Source organism: Hirsutella rhossiliensis, assembly GCF_020360975.1.
Source record: "Hirsutella rhossiliensis strain HR02 chromosome Unknown scaffold00016, whole genome shotgun sequence".
Taxonomy (NCBI): Eukaryota; Fungi; Ascomycota; class Sordariomycetes; order Hypocreales; family Ophiocordycipitaceae; genus Hirsutella; species Hirsutella rhossiliensis.
The window spans coordinates 233,184-248,902 of NW_025408682.1; the positions used below are offsets into that span (position 1 = coordinate 233,184).

Consider the following 15,719-nt stretch of genomic DNA (forward strand, 5'->3'; position numbering starts at 1 on the left):
TTTATTAAGATACTTACTAAGACGATCTTACTAATACTTATTAGCGTTAAGATTAATATATAGTAAAAGTAGCTATAGTAGTAAAGCGACGTTAGTTATAGGGGCCTACTATACGCGGTAGCCTTTACCTATACTAACTATAAGGTATAAGGTAGGACGCTAGAGCGTATTATGCTAGAGCTATAAGGGGCAAGGATAATAATAGTTAAAGGGCGGGCGGTACTATTACTATATAACCTATATAGCTTATATATATAGCTATCGTAGTACCTAACGCTTAACGGTATTATACTTATATTAAAGGTATAAGAGCGGGACCTAGTAAGGAACCGGGTCCTTAGGGAGATAACGGCGGCCTAGGCCTAGCTAGAGGAGCTAAGCGGGTAGACGGCGCGGGAGGCGGCGGGCTAGCTCCGCGGGTAACGCCCCGCGCCGCTCGCGCGCCGCCTATAGCGTAAGAAGGCTTACTTAAAGAACTATCGAATAGGCTATAAGGATAACTAGCTATTACCGCGGCGTTATATCTTAATATTAATAGTTAAGCGCGTATAGTTATATAAGCACTATATATATATATATATTTAATTATAAAAGGTAGCGTATATAAGTAGCTATTATAGTAACGCTATTAGCTTAATAATAGATAGGGCTATTAAGCTAACGTAGGCAGTCTACGCTTATATTTATATTATCTATATAAGGAGGGCCCTTTAAGTAATAACTAAATAAATAAGAAAGGGAAATAAAAAGAAGGGTAGTATAATAGAGAGGGTAAAGAGGGCTAAAATAAATAAAGAGGGTAAGGTAACTAATAGAGGCACGTACTATTAATAATTAATTAATAAATTAAAAGTAAGAATACTAATAAATTAAGTATACTAGCGAATAAAAATAAAAAGTAAGAAAAATACTAGCTAATAAAAAGGCGGGAAAAGCTAAGGGTAAAAGTTAAGGAGAAGAAAAAAAAAGGGGGGGGGGTAGTTATAGCTTATAAGGTAAGAAAATCTTTTTATTACTTATTCCTCGTTCCTTAAAGTAAGGTAAAATCCTTTTATTACTTATTTCTTATTCCTTAAGGCACTAACGTTCCTTAAAGCATAGCAGCGTTTTTTTTTTCTCTTTAAGGAGGAACTAAAAGAACCTTTTTATTACTAACGTTCCTTAAAGTAAAGGGGGGGGGTAGTTATAGCTTATAAGGTAAGAAAATCCTTTTATTACTCGTTCCTTATTCCTTAAAGCAAGGCCGGATTTAAGGGCGTAAATTAATAGTTATAGTTCTTATAGGGTAAGAAAAAGCCTTTCGTTCCTTAAGGCATAGTTATAGTTCTTATAAGGTAAGAAGAAGCTTTTTATTCCTTAAGGTATAGTTATAGTTCTTATAAGGTAAGAAGAAGCCTTTCGTTCCTTAAAGTATATTTTTTCTCTTATATCTTATTATTATTTATATATTTCTTATTCCTTCTCCTTTACTTTTTATTTAAATGCCCTTTCCTCCTTTAATCCTTTTCTTCTTTATTTATATAGACCCTTATACTTCCTACCTTAATTACCCTATACCTTAAAACCTTTCTATTTTATATTATCTTTAGTTTTCTTATTTAAACTTTTCTTTATACTATAATTTCCTTATTTCTTATTTTATTCTACTACCTTAGTTTAAATAACTATAACTATTAACCCTACTAACTATATATTATATACTCTATATTATCTTTTTAGTTACTTATCTCCTTACTTTATTCCTCTTATTATTTACTAATATATATACTACTATTATATAACCCTATTAGTTCCCTTTATACTTATAAGAGGCTAGCCTAGAGTTTATTTAATAGTAGGTGCCTAGGTATTATCTATTTAGAACTAAGGAGGAAAGAAAGCTAAGCTCGAGGTAAAGCCTTAAGTACGAGCTTATATCGCTTATCGAAGAATCTTCTTATAGTATCCGGCTCCGCGGAGCGGGGCTAGGGTATAACCCGCTAGGCCTAGTATAACCGGGTCTACTAAGCTAGGCATAGCCCGTAATATTATCCCCCTTCTCTCCTCCGACTAGGCCGACGTCGGCTAGTTCCTCGTGCTCCTACTAGTATCTCGTACCTCTTCTTAGGGCTATCGTTAGTCTTAATAGATCCGTATTTATCTTCGAAGGCTTTTATTATAATCGTTCCCTATAGCTATTTAATTAGTTCCTAAGTTAGTTCTATATAGCCCGTTTATTATATAAGCGCTTGCCTAAACTCTCCTTATCCTCGCTTCTTTTACCTCGCGTAAAGGATCTTATCGATATCCTATAGTTCTATGCCCGTCTCGTTATATATCGGCGGAGGCTACGCGTCGTCTACCTATTAACTAGGTATAGGGTCTTAATATGCTCGGCGGAGAAGATCGATATAAAAGCGTAGGTAGATCGAGCCGGGCACGTTAAGCTTAACGACGTACGAACTAATAATCTTAGTAACTATATACTTATAATATAACTAGTTAAGCTTCTTATACGGTCGTAGCGATCTATAGTTTGCTATTAAAAGCTATACCTTATCGCTAACCTCGAAACGCTCTATAGGCTATCGCTTAGAATTCGTAGCCTCTTCTTATTATTGCTATAAGGCGGCTATAACTACCTATATATACTCGTTAACCTCTTATAGGCGAGTAAGTAAGCCGTCTACCTTACCCTCTTCTTTATCGTAAGTAGGCTCGTCTAAGTCTTTAACGCTTATTAGGTTAATATAGTAGCTATGCTCTAAGAAAAAGGGGCTAATCTTAGTTATTACGGATTCTCGATTATTAAGCGCTAGCTACGCGGTAGGAAGCAGCTCTCCCTAGTCGTCTTAAACGTACGAGATATAGGCTCTTAGATAAGCCTCGATCTCTTAGTTTATCCGCTCTAGTCTACTATCCGTTTAAGGATAATACGCCGTACTAAGCCGCTGCGATATACCGGCTAACTAGTAGAATCTCTTCTAAAATCGGCTTAGCTAGTAGCTTCCGCGATCGCTAACGATCGATCGTAGTATACCGTAGAACCTATAATAATACTATAGAAACCGTTGCGCATACGTCTTAGCTTCTATAGTATTTATTACCTCGAGAGTTATAGCCTTCGTTAACCTATCTATAATTACCTATAGAAACCGTGCCTTGCTTAGTCTAGTAGGCAGGAGGTCTATAATAAAGTCTATAGATAGGTAGCTTCGCGGTCGATCTAGAATCGGCAGCGGCTTAAGGAATCCCCTTTTCGACTAGCGCTAGATATAGGCTCTGCTATAGGTATTATAATTCACTACGAACCGGCGAACTAGCTAGGACTGCCCGGGCTAGTAGAAACGACGTACTACGATAGCTAGCGTTCCCTCTCTTCTAGGATAACTAGTTGCTACGGAGTCATGCGACTTCTATACGATACGGGTTCTTAATTAGTCCTTATCGGCTTCTTCCCGGTTGCCCTTCTCCCTAGATCCTCCCGGTACCTAGATACGGTCCCTAAACGTTAGCCTCTTACTAGCGTCGATAGCGTATTCCGAAATTTAGACTTTTAGGCCTAGAGAGGATAGGAAGGCACGTTCGTAATCTTACACGGCCTTATAAGCTGCTTAGAATATCGAGTCTTTCTCGACTACCTTACCCTAGAGCTATTATAGGTCTACTTCCTCGAAGACCTTTATCTCTAGTAGGACGGATATTTCTAAGTAGTTAGAGTTCGTCGCGTTAATATATACTCTTATTAACGCTAGAATTGCACTATCCGGTATTAACTATATTATCCTCCCTTATTCTCGCTCGTCGTCGATGTCCCGTAGCTTATCCTATTCGCGGCGCGATAATGCATCTAGCGCGACGGCCTTATATCCCGGTCGGTACTTAAGCTTAAAGTCGAATTATAATAACTCGGCAGCCTAACGGCTCTGCCGTTCGGTAAGTCTCTAGCGCGTTATAAAGTACTCTAAGTTACGGTGGTTAGTTAGGATAGTAAACGGGCCGCAGCTTCTAAGCTCGGCACTCTAGTTATCGAGGCATCTTATAATAGCTAGTATCTCCTTATCGTAAATAGGGTAATTATACTCTACTAGTAAGAGTCGCTTCGAGAAGAACGCGCACGTATATCGACGTCTATCCGAGCCTTCCTACGCTAAGACGCCTCCTAACGCGTAGCCTAAGCAATCCGTCTCTATAAAGGTTAGGAGACTAGGGTCCTACTGCTTAAGTATAGGCGACTCGTAAAACCGTCGCTTTAGCTCCTAAAACGCCTTATTCTCCGCCTGTCCCTAACGGAAGGCAGTTCCTTTCTTAAGCAGGGCATCTAGGGGCTATATAGTCTTAGCATAGTTAGGAATAAAGATCCGGTAGTAGTTTACGAAGCCTAGAAAGCTTCTAATACCCTTTACCGTAGTTAGGGCCTCCTATTCGCGGATAGCGCGCTGCTTTTTAGGGTCGTAGGCGATTCCTTTCCCTACGTTAACGATAAACCTAAGATATTTAACCTCTTATACCGAAAACTCGTACTTCTCTAGGTCTAGGTATAGCCTAGCGTCGGCGAGTGCTTAGAGAATTTATCGCACCTTAGCCTTATAATTAGCCTTCGAACTACTCGAATAAATTAGTATATCGTCTAGGTATACTATAACGAAATCGTTTAGCTACTCCCGTAATATACTATTTATATATCGTTAGAACGATATAGGGGCGCTACTTAGACTAAAGGGATATATAAGCTACTCGTAAAGTCCGAACCTCGTATAGAACGCGGTCTTTTATTCGTGTCCCGGGGCTATACGGATCTTATAGAAAGCAGCTACTACGTCTAGTTTAGTAAACTATTTAGCCTTAGCTAGGTTCTATAACGTTTTAGCAATAAGTAGCAACGGATAACGGTTACGCTTAGTAATAGTATTTAGCGCTCGATAGTCGTAGTAAAATCGCAGCCCTTTATTCGGCTTCCGTATAAAGAGCACTAGTGCGGCCGCTGCTAAGCTACTCGCTCGGATAAAGCCTCTATCTAAGAGGTCCTTTAGGGTCTTACGTAGGACTAAAAGCTCTTCTCGCGATATATTATAAAGTGGTCCCTAAGGTAGGGGCGGCTCGTTGCTATTCTTATTAGGCTATAGATTTACTTTATAATCGACACCCGGTCGGTATAGTAGTAGCTTTATTACTTCTTCTAGCGAGAATAGGCCGCGGAACTCCTTTAGTACCTTTGCTAGGACCTTTTCGCTCGGGTCGATTAGCCGCTTCGGCTAAAGCGCCTTCTCTATATCTAATAAGCTGATTGCTCGTATCGAGAACGCGTTGCACTTCTTACGCCTCCTTGCACGTCGATACTCCGCCGTAAATATAGCCGCCGATATAAGTCTTACGCTTCGAATCGCGCGAATCTTAGCGGGCTCTTCCTACCCTACTAAGCGTATCGTTACGCCTGCTCTCCCGTTATATACTCGCTAATTAGCAGCGTCGTATATAACGTGATTTCTCTCTATCTAAGGTCGGCTAAGGAATATATCCTAACCTAGGCTTAGGATTACGTATATAAAAACACGTTCGTTAAACCTAGCTATCTCGACTATAATAGCTACGACCTCTAGGGATATAATACTCTTCGCTAACTCTAAGAATCCCCCGATTTCTCGTGGTTTTAAGTCGACGAAGGGTATCCGTAGCTTCTAAATAAGGGCTTTATTAATTACGGCGTAGTAGTTATATCTATAGTTAATAAGGGCGCGTATTCGATAGCCTCGGTTTACCCGCGCGTTAACTAGTATAGTCCGACTATTTATTCGTAGCTTAAACGCTTCCTAGTCCCGGATATCTGCCTTTATAGGCCCCGGCGCCCGCTTTCGCTCTAGGGCTAGTCTTTTCCTGCCGACTCGTCCTTATAAGATATAGCGGTTAACTCCGAATTATCTATAGCGTCGGGCTTCTTTATACGCGTAGCTTTAGGTCGATGTTGCTTCCCTTCGCTAGGAAAGATCACCTAAGCTAGGCAGTCTACTATAAGATAATTATTCCGACTATAGCGATAGCAGCGGCGCTCGTCCTTCGGCTTCTTATCGATATATCGACGACCCTTTAACTCGTGGCTAATACGGTTAATGTCCGTTATCTTAATATCTCTATCGGGGTCCTCCGGTTCCTCCTTAGGTCGTTGCCTTAGTAGCTATTAAGGCGTCCGCTTAGTCGAAGTCGGCTACCTACCGGGTTTTAGTCTTTTTAATCTGCCCGCAATTTCCTAAACTCTCGTAAGCTATCCCTAGTAGTCGTTAGGTAGGACGGCTATGACTAAACTCTCTTAGAGGCGTGTATTTATTGCGTTCTCTAGAAACACGATCTTTGCACTGTCCGGCTAGTCTGCTCCCCCGGCTTTAGCTAATGCCTATTTAAATCGGGGAAGGAAGGACGTAAGAGGTTGGTCTTCGCGCTGCCGCATAGTTCTTAGCGTGGCAGTAGCGCGGGATTAGATATTGCTATCTTAGTAGGTTCGGTCGAGGTATCGCATAAACTCTTAGGGGTCGTAGCTACCCCTAGGGCCACCCGCGGCGTAAAAGGTAGCGACTACTTACTATAGTCGCTCGTCTAAATATAAGTTAATAAGGTACTAAAGTTCGCGGTTTCTACTATAGTAGTATGCATCTAGGTCTAGCTTGTCTCGCATCTGCCTGGCCTAGGCGGAGTAGCTCTTCCGTGAGCCGTTATAATTACTTAGGTGGGCTAGGCAATGGTTTCCGCGTTCCGGTACCGCAGGTTTTAGAAAGGGGCGTGCCCAAGCCAGGCGTGCTCTCGCCCAATCCTCGTGCCACTAGCGGCGATTGCAAGTCGGCGCTCTGCGGTTGCGCTCGCCCGAGTTGCTCTATTAGCGAGGAAAGTTGGTCCTATAGGGGGCTAAGAGTCGCATTAACCGCTTCTTAAATGCGGTGGTCGATCTACTGCTGCTAGAGACTTGGGCTCTCGCTCTGCTAGTCTATCCCGACGAGCAGTCTGCAGCTTACGGTGTTTAGTTTAAGTTCTAGATATATAAGAGGCTGGCCCGGAGTTTATTTAATAAGCAAGTGCCTAGGTGTTATCTATCTAGAACTAAGGAGGAAAGAAAGCCGAGCTCGAGGCGAAGCCTCGAGTGCGAGCTTATATCGCTTATCGTAGAATCTTCTCGTAGCATCTAGCTCCGCGGAGCGGGGCCGGGGCATGACCCGCCGGGCCCGGTATAACCGGGTCTACTAAGCCGGGCATAGCCCGTAATAATACTATACTATTATTCTTATTTCCTTCTTCTTTTACCTTATATCTCTACTTTTAATTTTTTTAATTTTATCCTTTAGTTTCTACCTTTAATCTATAACTTTAATTTATACTTTAGTTACTTATATATCTATTCTACCTATAAACCCTTATATTTCGTACCTTTACTCTATCCTAATATATTACCTTTATTATATATATTAATTAACTTAGGTTTTTTCCGTGACCGATACCCTTATATTCTATTAATATATCTTATTTTAGACGTTCTTTTTTTTTAGTTCCTTCTATTATGTTTTTATATTATAATATAATGCTTAATCTTACTTTCTTACTATTCTCTTCTTTTATTACTATATAATAAAATGCACCTTACTTTAGAATAAACTTAATTACTATATCTTTTTCTTTCTTTTCTTTTAGGGTCTTATTTACGCTATATCTTCTTATAGTCTATTCTACTATTATAGTTTTGCTTAGGCTTATAGTTTAATTCTCTCTAGCTTCGTCCTATTCTTTTAGTTTAAACCCTACTATCTTTATTCTCTTACCTTTTTATTTTATACCTATAATAATATCTTTAATAGGTATTGCTATTATATTGCTAATCTATTACGATATTACTCTAATAAAGTTTTTTTTCTTTCTACTTAATACTTATTATATACTTTACTGCTTATATTTATATAATAAATGTTTCTATACTATTACCTTAGCCTTAATTTATTTTATACCTTTCTCTTCCTTTACTTTATTTGTCTCTTAAACTATTAATTTTCCTGCTATAACCTATCTTTTTTTTCTGCCTTACCTCTATTTTTATATTCTATTACTTCTTATCTATTCTTTTCCTTAGTACTACTCTTTTTCCTATCCTATCTTTATATATACTATTTCTCCTATATATCTTATATTACCTTAAGCTTTTTACTATTACGGTAATATATTTATTATATTATTGCTCTTTTTAACTATATTATATATAGAACTGTCTATGTTTCTAATATTATTTGTTTTACTATATTGTTTTTATTTATACTTGCTTTACTTTCTACTTCTAGCATTATTTTCCTTTTATTTTATTCCCTTATAGCAATGTTCCGTCTTATTTCTTTTACTTCTCTTTCTACCGTAGGGTTATCCCCTACCCTATACCCTTCACCCTACCCTACCTACTACCTAGTACCCCCTATATTTCTCTTTTTTTATATATCTACTAGTATATATATTATGTCCTCTACTACTTTCTTATTATTACGCGTTATAATGTTTTTATACTCTTATTTATAATTTAATATACTATACTTTAATGTCTACCCTTTTCTTCCTATAATATCCTCTTTTATTATTCTTCGTTACCCTTATTATATCTTATTTATTTTTATTTCCTTTATCTATTATTATACTATTCATATGCTTCTATTTATCAGTAGTCTTATAGATTTTAACTAGCAAAATGTCATTGAGTTTACCCCCTAACCCTACTACATTTCGATTTGTATGGCCTTTTATATGAGGTTATAGATAAACTTATAGATGAATAGTTGCTAGTCCCTGCCCTGCCTAGTTACTCCCAGTAGCTCTCTTCCTATCCCCCGCTCTCTATGAGCCGGCATAAGCTATGAAACCCCCGACATAGCCGGTTCGTCTCCCACCCTCCCCAACGCACCTTCTCTCCTAGCCACCGAAACCACCCCTCTTCCTCGCCTAGCCCTAGCGGCATCCCCATCGCCTCCATCGTCTCGCCGGCCCCGTCCCTGTTCGTCCAGTATGCTGCCGCATACACTGCCACCACTATGCCCTTGTACTGGCACTCTGCTCCTGTTTGCTGGTAACTTCCCCCGTCTGCGCCGGCTGCCTCCCACCTCTCACAGATGGCCTGTGGCAGCCCACACCCAAAGCAGCCTGAAAAGCGTGCCATCCTCTTCTTCTTAAAGAACCCCTCCTCCATATGTGCCATGTTCGCCTCCATTGCTATGCACCCCTCACTCCCCTTCCATGGACACTCATGGGCCCTACGACCCCTAATCTCCCCCCCTTCCGCCCAGCAGACAACGCATCGTTGTGCCCACCTCTCTAGCTGATCTTGGAACTCCTCTTGCTCCCTGGCCATCTGCATAGCGTCCTGTGTAGCCTTCCACTGGCCGTACTGTGCCTGCTGACTCTGCCTCTCTAGCTGTCGTCGAATCTCCGCCGCTGCCTCCTTGCTGTTCTTGATCTCCTTGCCCTCGTTAGCCTTATCTGCAGGGTTAGCGTCGTTTTCCTCCTTAACCTCCATCTCTGCCTCCATCTCCTCCTCCCAATGTCTCTGCCTGCATACATCGCATGCCTCCTCGTCTGCATCGCATCCCGTACGCCCTACTAGCCCATCCATCACTCTACCCAATACCTCCCGCCGGCATGACCCCCCTATAAACTCTGCTGCCGCCTTCTCGTGCCCGGATCCCTCCCCCCCCCCAGGGTTCACCACAGACCACTACCGCCTCGCTTCGTCTCCCGTCTCGTCCCGCCCGCCCGCTCTCCTGCGCGTTGTCCCGTAGCTTCCGCGGCATGCCGGCATGTACGACCAACCGCACGTCCGGGATGTCGACCCCCAACCCCAGCGCGTTCGTCGCCACTACCAGCTGCCCACCCTGCAGCCAGCCCTTCAGCCGCCTCATCTTCCCCTCTGCCGTGTCACCTTGGAGTGGTACCGCTCGCATACGAGCGTGTCCGCCAACGCCTCGACCCGCGCAATCGTTCCGGCGTATACGATGGCCCTGCCGCCTTCGTGCCGGTTCAGCCACTGCCGCACGATCTGGCATACCTTACTGTCCTCCTCGTCTATGCCCCCACGTATAACCTCTACCCTATACCCAATATTCTTCCTCGTCGTATGCTGTCTAAATATCACCACCTGCTTCGCTGATAAGCTCGCTGCCCTATAGAATGCGGCCTCATCCGCCGGCGGCAACGTCGCCGTTAGGAACACTGTCTGCACGCCCCATTGCTGCATGGTGGCCCCTAGCGCCAACAGCTGTGGCCGGAACATGGCGTCGCCGTCCAGCAGGACGTGGCACTCGTCCACCACCACCCGGTCTAGCGCCTGCCGCGCTAGTAGCCTGTTCACAAAGTCATGGAATCCTTTCGTCACGGCTGATTCGGGCGTCACGAACACGAGCGTCGCCGTCTGCATGCCCTGCTGGCTTCCCCAGATGTGCGTGCATATCCCGGCCTCGTCGCAACGCCGGTATAGGTCCTCCCGTAGCGACACTAACGGGATTACCACGATCGTCGTGCCGTCGGCGGAGCAAAACGCCGGCAGCATAAACGATAGGCTCTTGCCGCCCCCAGTGCCGGTGACCTGCACGATCGGGCTCATGCCGCGGCAGATGGCCCGGATCACCCTCTCCTGCTGCCCCCGGAATGCGGCCCCCTCGCCCATCATCGTCCGTAGCTGCCCGCGTGGGTCGACCTGGCATAGGCGCCTCAGCCGCTGGAACCGCGCCTCTTCGCGCTGCGTCTCAAAGGCCTCGCGTCGGCGCCTGCCCAACCCGGCCCCCTTGCGGTCCTCGGCTCCGAAGTCGAGAAAATGATGCCACTGCCGGCTGATGGCCCGGAACTGATCCCGCCGTGCCTCCGTCCCGAACATGCCCTGCTGTAGCCCACGTGCATACACCATTCCTGCAACATGCGTGCTGTGTGCGGCCTGTAGGTCCCATATGTCGTCGTCCTCGTCGTCGTCGTCCTCGTCTCCCTCGTTGTCGAACCCCTTGGCGAATTTCCGGTTTGATATCGCAATCGCGATATGCCGCCAAGCGCTGATGGTTAACGCTGTGCCTAGTAAGCGTTTGCTGTGCCGCATTATAACCCGTCGTACCCGGTCGCCAGTCCACTTATATTCCCGGAGCCAATCCGTGCCTCCCACTTGCTCCTTACCTCCGTCCTGCCCTATGCCCCCGTCTTCCTCTGCGCTGCCCACGACCTCGTCCGACCATAGAAACGCGCTGAGCCTCCCCCCCTTAACCATGCCCCGTACCTGCTGCCAAACCGGCAACGCCAACCAGAGATACCACACTAATAGCTCGCCGACCTCGCGTGGCAGGTAGCGGTGTATCACCTTGGCCTGCCCTGTGGCCCGGAACGTCTTGTGGTACGACGTAACGAAGCACATCATCTGGTTGTGTGCCATGATGTTGCGTACCCCCCCGTTCACCGTGTTAACCATCCGGATCCCCAAAATCTCCGTCGTCCGCGCTGGCTGCCATGACACCATATGCATTGGCATCCATAGCCGTTCGCGGAACTGGTCCACCGCTTTCCCGTACTGGCGCACCGCCTTGACCCTATAGGGGAAGCCTGGGCTTTCGTAGCTAGGCACCCATCTCTCCTGCCGCGCCTTGGACTCGCTGATCTGCGTCATAACCCAGTCCTTACCGCCCTCGAGCCAATCGTTCTGTTTGTCGTGCAGGAACGAATAACCTACCTGGGCCTCGCTATGGTCGTCTTCTAGCCTGGCCCATGGGATCCTCGGCAGCGCTACAAGGTCGTCGACCTCGGCCAGCTTGGCCAGCCACGTCCGTGCCTCGTCGGTGAGCGCATGTGGGGCCTCTGATAGCTGGTCCATGGTGAACTTGATCTTCTGGAACCTGATCTGCTCCCCAACCCAGTCGACCTTGCCGTCTGCTGGCGTGTCGAACTGGACGTGCTTGCCGTAGGTGAGCGCCTCGAACATCCAGTCCATGGGTGTCGGCAGGGCCTTGGGCCTACCCGATGTCTTAATCATGAAGCGCTGTACCTTGTCCCGTACAATCTGGAATAGCGGCGTGGCCATTTCTCGTGCCTCCTGCTCTGCCTCCTCCCCGAGGCGCCCCCCCTGCAGCTTCGCGACCTCGTCTTCCCGCTCCTGCCACGACTGGTACAGCACCATCATACGCGCCCCCTTAATAACGGCGGCGTAGATCGACGTGTAGTCCAGTACGCGTACCCAGCCGCCACCCTCCCGCTGCCCCATGACGGCCAGTGCGCTAATGATGGGGTTGTCGTAGTGGCTCTGCCTGAGCTGGTGGTCTAACAATGCCATCACCAAGGCCAAGCATAGCTGGTCTATCTGATGGTCTGACACCTTTTCTCCCTTGACTCTCTCTTCTACAGCACCCTCAAACGCGTCGAGTGCGTCTTCTTGCCTCGTCGTCATGCAGTAGGGAGGGGCCTCGTCGTCGTCCATGTCTGCTGTACGGCAGAAGATGCATAGTATCTGTCGCCATACTTCCTTATACCTTGCCCACGAAGCGTCCTCCATGCGGCTGTCGAATGGCCACGTCGGCTTTTTGGAGACGTCGTTCCTCTGCACCTCGAACAGTACCTGGCTTCCGACCTTGGTCGGTGACGCTATCGCCCGCGCCCGGTCCATGACGCGGCCTAGGCTCTCGCACATCTACTGCAGCACGGGTTCGTCGTCTTGGGCTGGACGCGTCGTCTCGCGCAGCGTCGGCGGGTCTAACCCGGCCAGGTGCTTCGCCCAGCCGACCCAGGCTAGCCACGCATTGGGCTCGAGCTTGTCGCTGGTGACCCGTATTGCCTCTTCTTCCTTCATTTTGAACCGCTTAGCCTGGGCTTGATGTGCCTGCATTATCCGCTGGATAGGGTCATCCGCTGCAGTCGTGGGCTCGCTGGCCCGCCCCACCTCGAACCAGCCACTGGCGGCGCGGGACTTGAAGAATCGCTGGCAGTGTACACCTGTCGTCCACGGCACCTGCACGGGCTGCCTCGCGCGCGTTGCTGCATCGCCGCCCCTCGTCTGCGGGTTCCTCCATCCGTGCTTCTTTTGGCCATGTGACTGCATCCCATGGACGGTACGGGTGACGAAGCCGCATTCCCTATGCTCGCAGCGTAATCCGTCACGCCGTGGCGGTTCGATGTACGGGATCGGGTCGATTGTCGGCGGCGGGTACTCGAATACGGCCAACCCGGCCTGGTCTTGGACGACTCCAGGGATTGCTTGGATATGATTGCTGATTGTTTTTCTCTCCTTGACCTTGATTGATGGGTGACGCTCACGTAGATGTGTATAGACTTCCTGTTGAAGTGGGTCATCAGAACCCCTGAACCCCTGAAAGGCTCTCTGAGGAGCCCCTGACACTGGCTTGGAAGTGATATATTAAGGTGGCATTTCTCTGTATTTACTCACAGATTTCTTCAACCAAAAATGAACACTTCATCCGCTACACAGCCTTCAACATCCTTGGCCACACATGCAAACTTGCAAGTCTTGCATATGACAAATGGGTATTGACCAACCTGTACAAATGGATCCATCCTGCTAGTCTTGCCCTTATGATCGTGTTCTTTGTACGTAGGCATGTTCTACCTCTTAAATTCTCCAACATATACGGTTTTCTTCACCCTGCCCTACCCATAGCCCCTACCTAAATTGGCTTCCTGCTATGCGTGGTCCTATTGGCTGCAGCTGTGCTGGCCCGCCTCGCGTCCCGTATCGTCAGCGCATTAAAAAAAAAAACCTGCCAAACTATAGCCGCTGATTGCTTTGCTAAGACGCCAATTCTGCACCTGCAAATGAGCTCATCTTAATCGCTCGTTCCAGCGCTTTCCCCTCGTACGTTTTTGGCTTCGGAGCACTACAGCAACCCAATCACATCTACTCCTGTTTCCCCATTTACATCTACCCCCTGTCATTATTAGTGGGCCTCCCGTTTTGTATGGCACTTGCCATTCAAATCTACTGCATATGTCATATACTGTATGTCAGGCGTTATATATATATACTTATTATATATTGCTAGGTCTATAAATTATAAGTATTGCTATTTGTACACACATATATCTCTATTCGTATAAACGCCCTATTTTTAAGATACGTACCAACGCCAGCCCGCCCCGCCTATTTATACCGCGCCTGCATAGCAGGTAGCGGTACCGCCTAAATGCCCGCGCCCGAGCCCGCTCACACACACACACCACACATATACATAAGATCCTACCTATATTCTATATATATATACTAAATTTAAAGCTATCGCCGCCGCCGCGATAGACCCCCTTCTCTCCCTCCTTAATGCACCTACGCTACCTTAAGGCGATAATAAATCTTACGATGCTAACGAGCGAGATACTATCCCGCCTTGCCGTCTCTAAGCTTCGAAACCTACGATAAGGCGTATAACTTCGTCTAGGGCTTCCTTCGCGAGAACGGTGCCGCCGTCGTTAAGCGGTTAAGCTTATATAAGCGAGATATTAACGGGATCTCCCTTATAACCCGAGTCCTCTTTATATACGATCGTAGCCCGCGGCGGGCTTCTACTAGCATAGGGCTATGTAAGCCGTCTACCTAGAAGCTTAACTGCCCTTTCCGCCTCGTCGTAACGGCCTTATATAACGAGGAAGAAGGAGCTTAGTAGTAGACTTTTCGAGTTACTAAGGGCCACTATAACTACGGGCTATCTCTTAATCCGTTAGCGTATAATATTTATTACCGACGGACCGTAATATAGTAAGCTCTCGAGTAGAACCTCTCTTAATATAAGCGCTGCCGGCTCGAGAGATATCGACTATTTTACGTAAGGCCGAGCCTTTTATAGCGTTCTATTATATCTAAGATATCTATAGCGATCGCTAAAAGATCTATTTTACTACTCTTAGAGATATAATAGTAATATAAGCGTTCTTATAGTATCTTTAAGCTAGCGATCTTCCTTATTACGTTAAATTCGACCTATATAATAAAAATAAGATTTAAGGCGTATTATAGACCTACCTATAATATTAGAAGATATAGAAACATTTCCCTAAGGTTCTCGGCATTATTAATATATATAAGACGAACCGCTTTAAGCTCTTCCTTTTCTAGGTTACTAGGGTTACTAACTAAAAGTCTCTAGTAAACTTCGCCTTTAGCCTTATTAATATAGAGAAAGAGGAGGGATATTAGTAGCTTTATAAGTCTCTTAACGAGCTTCGTAGGGCGATTAATATACGAGAGCCTAATATAGTTATTACGGATAAAGAAGCTGCCCTTAAAAACGCCCTTCTTTATATTTTCCCTCTTATATAATAATAACTCTATATATTCTCCGTTAATAGTAACGTTCGGGCTCGAATCTAGTAACGCTAGAGAGACGAAGTAAATCCCGATAGCCCTAAAAACCCTACTAATATAGAGATCCCTCTAGAGGTCGAAGCTATTCTCGCTCGAGAAGCCGTCGAATAAGGCGCCGCCGAGCAAAGCGCCGCCGCGGCGGCTAATTTAAACCTCGACCTAGACGGCGAAGTCGAATATAGCCGTAAGGGCATATTCCTTGCTTAGAAGCGCGTTATTTACGTAAAGATAGAGGCGAATTTCTATAAGGCGTAGGAGAGGCTCGATAAGATCTTCGGTGCGTAGTAAGGCTATATCGTAACCTATATCTCGAACGAATATATACCGTGGCGTAAGTAATAGGTAGGCTACCTTATTAGCTAGTATCGTAACTTCGGGCAGCGGGTAAATAGCCTAG

At 45.8% G+C, this 15,719-nt stretch overlaps 2 protein-coding genes across 2 annotated transcripts; both read right to left on the minus strand.

The window, feature by feature from the left end:
• Window positions 1-9,883: 9,883 nt before the first annotated feature.
• Window positions 9,884-12,433, minus strand: HRG_10502 (DEAD/DEAH box helicase domain-containing protein; the record flags this gene model as incomplete). Its single annotated transcript, XM_044868973.1, has 4 exons — window positions 9,884-11,040; window positions 11,146-11,552; window positions 11,601-11,647; window positions 11,693-12,433. 4 exons carry the CDS (start codon window positions 12,431-12,433, stop codon window positions 9,884-9,886), a joined length of 2,352 nt encoding a protein of 783 aa, XP_044715715.1.
• Window positions 12,434-12,643: 210 nt separating this feature from the next.
• On the minus strand, window positions 12,644-13,051 carry HRG_10503 (uncharacterized protein; the record flags this gene model as incomplete). The annotated part of the gene is made up of 2 exons (XM_044868974.1): window positions 12,644-12,931; window positions 12,989-13,051. The coding sequence occupies 2 exons, from the start codon at window positions 13,049-13,051 to the stop codon at window positions 12,644-12,646; spliced, it is 351 nt and encodes a 116-aa protein (XP_044715716.1).
• Window positions 13,052-15,719: the final 2,668 nt, after the last annotated feature.